Below are 12,002 nucleotides of genomic sequence, written 5' to 3' on the forward strand. Positions count from 1 at the left end.
TCGTTATTAATGAATGATTCATTTGGTTGTAATAAAAAGGATAGCGCTCCGCGAAAACATCACATGTTTGTTGTATTTAACAAACTTATTCATTAAAATTCATCGCAATGAGCATCGAAAGGAATAAAATCGTTTCACTTATGAAACCTGTTGTAAACAGTTTTTGTCTATGCTTTTTCTAATCTGGCTGTATAATTGCTGATTTAAGATGTTGAATCTGAAATGTTATTTTCCTGATATCAGAGCGTGATCTTCATGTGTGCCAAGGACAAATGTCGCCTGTTTGCACTCTTGTCGTTCAAAGAAAGAAACAAAAACGATGTGGTATTCTTAAAACTAGACAAGGAAAACTATCTTGTTTCTTAAGATGATGTAAACATCCTGTTGATCATCTTACAAAACGGGATGGTTGTTCAACGAACCATGCAAATTACCGCGTATATATTCAATTTGCCCGGGTGTACCCGTCACTGCATGATGAAGTAAGTTTATAATTTATTTTGTGTTCTTTCATTGCAAGTGCAAAAATTGAAAACAAAAATAAGTTATATCTGTATGCAGAAACTTTATACTGTTTAGAATATTAAGAACACTGCATTATTTTTTGCAAACTAAACACAGGTTTTGTAAAGCTTTGAGGTAATTTAACCTATGTTGAAAGTTGGGTTTCATGAAATAGCAAAATTGCGCACCAGCGTTTATTCTACGAACGCACAAACGATACACAGCAATCATTAATTATCACATTCATCGTCATATTTTGATAAGGCTAGCATTATGGGACTGTTCTGGTAAGAATTGTACAGTAACATCATTCTTTCTATATGTTTGATTCTTAACTTATGATCTTATCCTTTTGGATGATCTATTCATTGATATTAAACTGTTTGGTTATTATAGTTTGCCAAATATATTCCTCTAATGACGCCCAATATGCCCATACGTGAGTAATAAAAAAAACCTTGACCATTATCATTATAATGGTATCTAATCTTGCTGCAGCATAAAACCCTAGTTCCGTTTTGGCATTTCTCATCATTTTTCTCTTCAGCATTGCCACCATTTCAAAATGCTTGAAAAAGCATTGATAACAATTAAAGTGCAGTCGTTCTAATCAGAAAACATGCACAATTTAAATGTAAACAAGTTACAGCAATTTAACGAATTCAGAGGCAGACCCAGGTTTTAACGTTAGAGGGGTCGCACTATCGGGGCGCAACTTGTGACATGTGTCCACAAAAAGATAATTATATTCATGGTTTCAATGCGGACAGAGTGGTATAGGTCGTCATTGAAGAACAATTAGCTTTGTTTTGTCTATGGTGTATATTAGTATTGTAATAATCTGGGCAATTGAAGGGGGTCGCGCGGAGGTTGAGCTACCCCTTTCCGATAACTCCGCTAGTGTTGTTACAATGTGTATAATTAAAAGTAGAGTAATTACTTTTCATCTAGGTAAGCTTTTTTGAACGCAGCATAGAAACGCGAAAATAAGTGTTTGTAAAGAACACATACCCGCCATTAAAAATATTCAAGTTTTGCACTGCGCTATATATTGTCTTGTTAAACAATTGTAACACTCGTTTCAACATTGTTGTTGATAAATATTTTTAAGCTACTCTTTTTAGCATTTTAGAACATATATTCCTAAGTTGGCGTTTCGTTTTTCAATTATTGGGTTGTAATACATACAATATACACTTCATGGTAATCAGTTTAAGCGTATTTGCTTGTTTTAATAGGACTTGATAAAAGTTGAGCGAAGAAAGTTAATCGTCCCATGCCTGCTATGTTTTCCTCTAATGCGCCTTCATGAAATACTGATGTTTTGACGTGAATAATATCGCGCTAAGGATAAAAAAATGAAACAGTGCTATAATTAAGAGACCCACTTACAGTGAAAGTGAATTCATGTCAATAGGGTAACACATATACTAGAATGCAGTTAAGAAGAGTTGTACATCTAAACCGCGCCCACTCTAACCTAAAATCCCGCATGCGGCCCTGTCAAAATTTATTCATCGCTTCTCCGTTTCATTTACGCTTCTTCAAACAAGAATAAAAGGATGTCGATTTGGCAAAGAATATTAAAGGATGATTGCGAAAACGACATATACTTTTAGTTGTAAAGTTTGCAGCTGAATTTTACTTAAAACTATATGTAGGCTCGCTGATGATCTGTGGTACATGTCATGCTGAACTTGTACAATGTACACAATGTTTCCCAACCATATACTTTCACTTACAGGTAGTTTGCCGCGACCAAAATTTTCATTTTGAACAACCTTGCATGAGCTTGAAGGTCACCATAATTATCTATCATTATTTAAAAGGGTGTTCTTCCCAGCACTAAATTTGTGAATGATTGAGAGAGTGTGTGAGCGGGTTGAATGAGTGACTGAGTGATTGAGGGTGTGAGCGAGTGAGCGGGTGATAGAGTGAGTGAGTAGGTTCAAAGTGGGTTTAAATATTCAGACCCACATACTTGTCCCATCAGATATGTAAAAATCACCTTTACGAGTACATAGCCACATAGCCACAAACGAAGACATCAAGAGCATCCATAAGATGGACGAAGACAATCATCTACCAATTTTACGAGAAATTTATTGATAGTCGTTGGGGTACCGCCTTGTTTTCCACGCTCTTGGGAGCGCTGCAGAAAGAGCGTCCAATTGGCTCTGACTACGACGCAGCGAACCGACTTGGAAGCCGACATAGACGAGGTATTACTGATCACCACTACTTATCCCGCAATCTACAGGGTGTACCGGGATAAAAGGCGAAACACCCAGTGACATATTGGCACTCGGCTGAGGATGTCTATGTTATCTTCACAACATTTCATCTGGTTTGCCAGTGACCTCCAGGAAAAGTTGGATGACAACCGAGAAAGGTTGGTGCCATTGAAGAGACAGTTGGCACCTAGAAAAGACTAGGAAACGGTAACTAGTGGGTTAGCTCCCCAACTATGTAGTCTCAAAGAGGGGCCCAACAGGACGGATTCAACGACAACGAACATGCGTGAACAACGGACTTTTACTGGATTAACCATCTTAGTGGTGTGTCAATTCGGGAAAGTATGTAAGAACACCGAGAGCTGAAGATCCACCATACAAAAAGCGACTTTACGGCAAGTGGAAAACAACAGCAATGCACAGGGTTTACCTGGTGAGACGGGGGAGATATCTGGTCGGGTGTCCAACCACAGTACTGGAGGTCTCTCAGCTTCTGTATATTCACTGGCTAAAGGCGGTTCTACGTCGGGTGTATCTAAGTCATGAAGGGCGTGTAAACTTCATGACGCACATCACCACTTGCGGGAAATATTCACGCGACACACCACACTGCCAAGGAGAGTAATCGACCAACTTCAAATGAGAGGAGGCACATAATCGCTTTGTCGAAGATGAATGACATGAGCTGGTCACGATTCGATGAGGACTTAAAACTTATCCTATACTCAGCTATGACATGAGCATTTAAGAAGTAGTTGCGAGCACGTTCATGCTCAGCTCCAGGTCCCAGTGGTATCCGATAAAAGGTTTATAAGATATGCCCAAATCTTTTAACGGACATTGTGGTATCTCTTGTGTGTTGTGTGGAGGAAAGGAATTATTCAAGAGTACTGGCAACTGGCGGAGGTCTGTATGGTACCAAAGGAGAATAACTCCAAAATCGTCCAATAATTTCGAACCATCTCATTGCTGACTGTCGAAGGAAATATATTTTCCTCTATACTTGCCAAGCGAATGACAACCTAAAAGATAGGTAATGGATACGTAGATACCTCTATCTTATGGGAGGAATTCCCAGATTTTCCGCCTGCCTAGAGCCTACCAGTGCACTCACACAACTGCTACTCGAAGCAACGATGAACCACAAGCATCTCACAGTATTATGGCTTGACATATCAAACGTGTATGGCTCCATACCCCACCAGCTAATCAAGGTGGCACTATTTCATTTCCACATACAAGACAAGGCTTTCGGTAGCTTTGTGCATATATATATAGTAACCTCATTATGAGCTACTTCAGCAACATCAACCTGAATTTCTCATGTGGCAACTTCACAACCAACTGGGTACCACTCGGGAAAGGAATTGTAACAGGATGCACCATCTCTGTCATCTAATTTGTCATGGGCATGAACATGATTAACAAAGCAGAAGAGAGGGACTCAAGAGGCCCACTTACAAACACTGGGATCCGACTTCCAACCAACAGAGGATTCATGGATGCCATGACTGTCACCACAGAAACCCATATCCAGGCGAGATGAATCCTCAGAGCACTTGATGAAACTGGGTCTTGGGCACGGATGCTTTCAAACCAGTTAAATCAATGTATCTGGAAGTAAGAAAAGGCAAGGTGACTGACAAGTTCAAGCTGCACATACAAGATGTGGAACTCCCTTCACTTATCAAAAAACAAATACAATGTTTAGGGAAGTGGTTTGATTCGACACTAAAGGACACTGGAAGCCAATACAGGTTAAATCCGCAGATTGAAAAGGGGCTGAGGAGGATAGACAATACTAACTCACTCGAAAGTTCAAGGCATGAATCTTCCAGCATGGTCTCTTGCTTAAGCTCATCTGGTCATTGAAATCCCTATCAGCCCAGTAGACAAATTGAAGCAGTCAATTAGCAAGCTTCTGAGGTTGTGGCATGGACTTCCGCCTAGAAGTTAGAACGGAAAGGAACTGGTCAGAGGCTGTAGAACAGGTTGAAAACACTCTTAAACACCAGGAGATTGCTGGCACTACAAACACTGTTAGATTATGTTTGGGAATCAGTCGAAAGCAGCGTTGGGAGAACTCTGATTATGTCGAGAAGAGAACCATGGTCCTGGGAGAAGTTCGGAGAGCAAATAAGCAGGCACGGTCAGCAAAGGCAGTTCAACTTGGACCCCAGGGGAAGTGGACGCTGTGAAGGTATGAGCCACTTCAACTGAGTTTCCTGCTCAGATAGATGTATGACATTTACCCGAACCAACCATTATGAAGCAGTGGAAGAAAACAGAAGACCGTACCTGCTCGCCGTGTGAGAATAGAAGATCGTTGCGGCATATAGTATATTCTTGCCCAACAGTCTTGGCGCAAGAGTGGTATACCTGGCGCTACGGCCATTTTCTAAGAAAAATGTGAAACACCTTTAAAATGAGAGGAGGAAAGAGATAGGCCCCTAGTTTTGTCAGCTTTGAAAGACAAAGGAAAGAAGCCGACAACAACAACGTGTAGCGGCATTCTACACATATATCAACACTGGGAAATGCTGGTTAATCAGGGGAAAACAATTTAAGTTTTCCGAGGAAGTGGCGCATACCATTCTTCGGCCAGGCATAGTGTTTTGGTCCAGGTCACTAAGGCGTGTTGTATTGGCTGAGCTAACGGTCCCATTGGAGGAGAGAAGAAATGAGATATATGAGCTGAAGAAGCGGTAATACCAATTCTTGGCAAACACACGTAGAGAGGGGTTGGAAGACGTGGATCAGTCCAATGGAAGTTAGATGTAGTGTGGAAAAGGATTGGCAGTGGGCATCCAGGGGCGAGTAAGAAGGACCGCCGTCCACGCCCTTGGGGAAACTGCGGAGAGAGCGTCTAGTTGGGTCTTGTCAAAACACTTGACACTAAACATAAATAAAAAAAAGACTAATAGGAACAACATCGAATTGATAATAATGAAAAAAAACAACAAGTCAAACTAATAATATAGGCTGATAAAGTCGATTCAGGTAATCAAAGACCAGATACATACATCAACTGCAAACGATTAATGCCATACCCGGAACAACATTGCCAAGTATGTTATTGTCAATATAATTATGAGTTAAATATTCTGCACAAAAATAAAACGTTTCGAATAGACCTGCAAATAAATGGCTTAATGTTAACAAATAGGAATATTGGTAAAATTCTAATTTCTTTAAAGCATTGCAATATATTTATTAGAGCAGACAATAAATACGATTGCATATATTTGTCTTTAGTAAAAACCGGGCAAATAACGAAAGCGGGTTAGTTCATGTGTTTGATTCTCATACCCTTCCTTATGGTCTGTAATACCGTCATTTATGTACATGAGCAAAGAGTTGACCTGATCACTTTATTAAGTGGCGTAGTAGTTGAACTTTACAATACGTTGTTTTGTCTGCTTTATGAATCTCATTTGAGTATAGAGTTCACATGTTCTATTGTAAACTAGAATTAAACTATTATTTATCTATTTTATTTTTCAAGTCACGCCAACCACAACACATGACACATTTTAAATGTGCTGCCTTCTCCAATGGCTTTGTATAAATTTACAGAAAAAAAACACCAACTTTAAGGTCTTATAAATATATAGAACATATTTTATGAAATGGTTTGGATAAAATGAATACCCGAGTTATTTGAGATCGTTTTCAACCTCTTGAAAATTATATCCACGTGCAATGTATAGCTATATCCTTTTACGGGTACATTAGAAACTGATACTACAGTACATACATCAAAGTATAAATACCTGCCAAGTTTAAAGTTGGGAACATACTAACCATTTGGACTAATAAATATATAACACATGCTATAATTATGATAAATGCAAAAATAATTGGGATACATGTTAAATTATATTGATTTAATGAGCTTTTGCGACTTGTGTTTGAATAAACAAGATTAATCATTATTACAACCTCCGTTCTTGATTTGATATGTTATCTTTATCACAGACAGTTTACTTGATCATTAGCATGGCAGCTATTTGTGTAAACAGTCTTACATTTCGTCATAGAGTTTCAACGCCAAGCAATTCTAAAAATGAACTAAATTAATCTCAAATCATTTTGTAAAACGGCTTCTTGTTAAAAGGTCCCTCATTATCATAGTATACATACGTATACAATTGCCAGATGTTTTGTGCACCCAGCTTGCTATATATCGTACACCCGGTGTGAGTGTTCTGCACGAGTATTTGTCTTGTTCCCTACTCTGACCTACACCTGATATTGTCTAGGTGATTTATTGTAAACAAAAAGTGATTTTAAACCCCTTGGATAGGCGACGCATGCATCATTGCCGTCCAGCACTGTTTCGTTTCTTTCAGTTGGCACTGAATTAATTCAAATACATTTGTTGGCGTGTCCTGCAGCATCAAGATACATTTTTTGTCAAAAAGATATAACTAAAACAATAAAATCAAAGTTTTTTTTATGAAAAAGGAACTTAAATTAGTATATTGACTGCTAGGCTTGTCCTTGTACGGGTTTCGGAAATAATTACAACAAAAGGTTTATCATGCTGATTTTTAAATGAATTCGTATTATTGTTTTTGAGAATTTTAGAATACATGAAATAGATAGGTTAATTACCTTAATTTACTTTAACAAGTACACATGTTCCATAGAAATGTCAACCATTCCGAACACGATGACCCAGAACAGTCAGTTAACCCACCAACTTCATCTGATACCGATGACTCAAAAGAAAAATCAAACACAAGAGGAACAGTGTCATCCGCTGAAATCTTCGACCCTTTAAAAGATTGCGAGAAATTAAATAAAGCAATCGCTGGCTTTGGGACGGACGAAGCGGCCATAATTGACGTGTTAGCTAGGAGGTCCAATGCCGAGCGACAAGATATTAAGGCTAAATATGAGGAAAAGTATGAAAAGGTACTGCTGTTATAAATGATAATCAATGTGACGTATTCCTTTCAGGTCTTTCAAAAACATAACTGCACTGAAATGGTTGTAAATTCTTCTGCAGTATTTGCTTAAATGTTCTAAGATGACTGTTAAGTTGTTAACTTCTACACATTAAAACTATGCTTTTGATAATAACTAGTATTCTATCTATTCAAAACTGAATGAGCGATACAGAATTAATTGCCAAATCAGTCTTTACCATGTTCCAAAACATAGGCTATTGTATGTCTTGTAAACTGAAGAGAAATACAATGACTTACCCCTGTTTCTCTAAAAGGATCTGGAACGTGAACTAACCAGCGAATTACGTGTTGACTTTGAGGCTCTGGTTGTGGCTCTGCTTACTCCAATGGTTGAATATGACGCAACATGTTTGAATGGTGCTATCAAAGGCATGGGCACCGATGAAGCAGTTGGCAAGTTGGAGATCTTGTTAACGTCTCTCTGACTGTTTGTAGGGAATTGCAATAATCTTGGTTAAATATAAGATAACTATAGTTTCCGTTTCTTTATGAACTTGTTTGTCGTAGTTTTTAGTTGTTTTAAAGAGTTCATATCAAATATAACGTCTTTTGTTTCTTTCTTTAGGAAATGGAAGCAATAAAACTAAAATACGAAGACAGTAAATACTTCACATTGTTTTCGAACTATCCTATTAACGGGTTATCTTACATGTACTAGATATCTTTAACGTACGCTTGATTTAGAATGAAGGAAATTGAAATACATTAAATACATCAAAATTATACGTTCATGTCCCGTGTATGGTCGGTGCCTAGAAGCAGATGTGTGTGAAGATGTCTCTGGTGGACTGGAGAGGATGTTAGTTCAGCTGTTGGCGTGTGAGAGGGACCAGCGTGATACAGTCGATATGGAGGTGGTAAAGCAAGATGTTCATAGGTTGTACAAGGTCAGGTAGAAATTATGTAACGTTACGTTTGTAAATATGTCTCTAGTGATCTGAAAAATGTTACTGTAGTTTTTGGCTTTGAGAGAGACCAGGGTCCCACTGTCATTATTGAAGAGGTGCAGCTAGATGTATACATTCATGTTGTACAAGGTACGGCAGAAGTTTGATGAGGTTGCAAAATGTTTGTGATGATGTTACCGGTGAACTTTAGAAGATGTTACTTCAGGTGTTGTCGTATAGGACGGATAAGGGTGACACAGTCAGTATGGAAGAGGTGCAGGTTGTATAAGGTACAGCGGAAGGTTTATAAGGTCACATAATGTGTGTGAATATGTCTCCGGTGATCTAGGGAAGATGTTTCGTCAGTTGTAGACGAGTGAGTGGAACCCAGGTAGCAAACTCAATAAGGAGCAGGTGCAACAAGATATGCACAGATAGGTTTAGGTTGACAAGCGTAATATAATATTGTGTTATTTATTGTCACTGGTCTAAATATAAATTTGTTTATCGGATGGCGTTTGAGACGGTTTTGTAAATATGCAATCAGCTATTATAGGTAATAGAAGTAGTTAGCGAAACGAAACATTTTGTCATAAACGATGCTTTAAGTATTTAATTCTTTTACTTTAAATGCTAAACTTACGCGCCATTAGTTTCGTATACTTTTAAAAGTATTTCAAAAACAATTTCAGGAAGGCCAAATTTCAATCGACCCAAACGATGACCTCTTTAATAAAATCCTTGTGAAAAAAGGCAGAGTTCATGTTAGAGCCACATTCGAGGAATACAAAAAGGTAAATACAAAAGTATCTTAAGGTTGAGGTGACAGTTTGGCATCGTACTCTATATAGTTATGAACAGGTTATTTGTATTACATTTTTGATGTTGACATATACAAATTTTCAGCACTGTTTTTGTTAACACAAACAGACATATGCAGAAGCATGTTTTCGAATTAACATAATGCTTAAAGTATACTATTGAGATGGACATCAGGGACAAAGCCTTATAATGTACCATACGTATCTAATTAAGTACAACTACATTTTATTGTTTCAGGTGACTGGGGCTGATATATACCACGCAATAAAAGGGGCGCTTACTGGCGATGCGGAGACAGTCTGTTTAAAGTTAGGTGAGATAGGTCAAATCCTTTGAATGGATTCAATCAAAATAAAATTCAATAAACATGTCAGATTTCGAAAACGCCATAATCCAAGTTTTCTTATTTAGCAACATTGGCTCTTTCAGTGTCCCTAACTTAGCTTATAGAATATGTTATTAAATGTGATTAATTTGACATAATTTCTACATATGTTGGTTTAATCTTGCCATAGTATATACAATAATAACAAGTGTAACTGAAGTAGAAATTGCTTCAATACCTCATTCATTTCCTTATAATTTCGGAAAAACACAGACTTTTGTTTAAAACAATTTAAATATGAGAAACATCTTGAGATTTTTTATGTGGTGTGAAACTGTAGTGCAAAATAGTCAAACATTAATATAATTATTGTAATTTAACCATTTATGTATATGAAATGTGTGTCGTCAAGGTGGGTTGATAAATGTAAAAACTATTTAAAGTCTATAGAAAACTTGCCATTTTGTCTAGCAGATTACATATTTGCAGCACTACCGAAGAGAGGGAACTTTCTTTAAGAATGCCCTAAACTCATTTTTTTTTATGAAATGTTCATGCTTGATCAGTTTATTTTTCCTCTTCTGAGTTTTAACAAGCCTTTTATTCCATTGTGGTATTTACAAACCTCGTTCGTGTTTTATAATGTTTATATTGAAGAACTGAATTGTTTTTCTTTTTCTTTTTTTGTAATGTAAAGAAAAAAAGGAATAAACTCCATTTCAGTAATTGGTCATCATTTAAGAATCTACTTTTCACAAAATGATTTTCAAGAGTCTAGAAGCTTGAATTCGAAGTAGCCATTTATTTACGAAAACAGCCTCTAAATCATTTCTGCATGAACTTTCAGCTAAGGCCATTGAGGATCCAATTCAGTATTACACGGACGCCCTGCACCACTGTTTTAAAGGTCTAGGAACAAATGATGGGGAACTCATCAGAATTGTCGTCTCCAGATCCGAGGTAAATTGGCGTCTATTAAATGCTGAATGTTTTAACACATATTTAATTATTGAACTTGTAACAGTAAATTTTTCATTCTTTAATCTGAATGCCTTGGATAATCTTTGAAATTAGGCTGTTTTAATTTTCATCAGACTAAGGTTTTATTCGTTAACCAAATTTCTTCTTACATTTCAAACAAAGTTATCTTTTACGATGACTGACCCTATAAAACGTGAACCGCATCCTTTAAATGGTTTGTTTCAGATTGACCTTGGTGACATGTCAACCCGGTACCAAGAAACATACGGGTCGTCAGTTGCCCAGAGTGTGGAGGACGAGTTTAGCGGCGATTACAAACGCATCCTTCTAGCGATTATACGGAGCTGGTGTGGTCAATAATAGGTTTAGCGGAACTGATTTTTGGGGAGACAAATTAAATAAACAAAAGGTTTTGAATGATATTAACATGTTTTGAATTATTCTTCATGATTTTTTGATTTGGTGGTTATTTGTTTTATCGATACAATGCAAATCAAACTTTTTAATAACTTGTCTTGCTTTAATTAAAACGATTCTAACATAACCGAAACGTTTCTAACATTTACAAACGAACGATTGCACAGCTCTTTAGTTATGTACAGTAAACGTACATCGGACACAGCAAACCTCGAATTGTCCTTTCGAAAGCTGTCTGTGTTGTTGTCAGCAATTGCAATATTGCAGTTATTTATAAGTATATTTCTTGATGTATGTTACAAGTTCTCTTTTTTTGCGGATAGCAAAACATATCGTGATATTTAACATATTTTTAAATGTTATCTAACTCTAATAATATAAAACCATTACCATTATAATATATTGTAAATCTTATAACAGAGTTAACATAGTGTTATCTATAATTTGTGCAACATATTATTTAAGGATTGTATTTTTGTCTTCGTTATATTTATTCATTTATTATTTATTCAGTAATTGATTTTTTGTAACATCTGTGTAATTATTGTGCTGTTATGGTATTATATATTATAGCCTATGCATGTTTATAAATACAAGATTGGAAAAATGTTGTTTCATCAATATCTTACATCTAAGAATCAAACATTAAAATTCCTCTTGTTAGATAATAGACTTTAGTGAATCATAAATGTTGACGTCAAATATGCGAAGTAAACGTTATGACGACATTACTGACATCGTTGAGCGTTGAAATAAAATTGTCAGCTAGTCGACAACACGACCGCTTACTCCAAAATGTCGACAATCTTTACAAATGCCGCAATATAGAGTGACAAAGATGGATAATTGAGATGGC

At 36.8% G+C, this 12,002-nt stretch overlaps 1 protein-coding gene across 2 annotated transcripts; it reads left to right on the forward strand.

The window, feature by feature from the left end:
• The first annotated feature begins 446 nt into the window (after nucleotides 1-446).
• On the forward strand, nucleotides 447-11,718 carry LOC128207234 (annexin A13-like). 2 transcript variants are annotated; one of them, XM_052910047.1, is made up of 7 exons: nucleotides 447-482; nucleotides 7,391-7,658; nucleotides 7,969-8,601; nucleotides 9,294-9,395; nucleotides 9,661-9,736; nucleotides 10,596-10,708; nucleotides 10,955-11,718. In XM_052910047.1, the coding sequence occupies exons 3-7, from the start codon at nucleotides 8,512-8,514 to the stop codon at nucleotides 11,087-11,089; spliced, it is 516 nt and encodes a 171-aa protein (XP_052766007.1). In that variant the 5' UTR covers nucleotides 447-482; nucleotides 7,391-7,658; nucleotides 7,969-8,511; the 3' UTR covers nucleotides 11,090-11,718. The 2 variants fall into 2 exon arrangements, with proteins under 2 accessions (XP_052766007.1, XP_052766006.1); XM_052910046.1 differs by lacking the exons at nucleotides 447-482; nucleotides 7,391-7,658 and having other exon boundaries at nucleotides 8,484-8,891.
• Nucleotides 11,719-12,002: the final 284 nt, after the last annotated feature.

Source organism: Mya arenaria, chromosome 11, assembly GCF_026914265.1.
Source record: "Mya arenaria isolate MELC-2E11 chromosome 11, ASM2691426v1".
NCBI lineage: Eukaryota > Metazoa > Mollusca > Bivalvia > Myida > Myidae > Mya > Mya arenaria.

Coding starts and splice junctions, on each gene's coding strand:
- LOC128207234 (XM_052910046.1), top strand. CDS start 8,781: ATGTTTGTGATGATGTTACCGGTGAACTTTAGAAGATGTTACTTCAGG. Junction 8,892..9,293: donor AGAGGTGCAGGTTGTATAAG/GTACAGCGGAAG, acceptor AAACAATTTCAG/GAAGGCCAAATTTCAATCGA. Junction 9,396..9,660: donor CATTCGAGGAATACAAAAAG/GTAAATACAAAA, acceptor TTATTGTTTCAG/GTGACTGGGGCTGATATATA.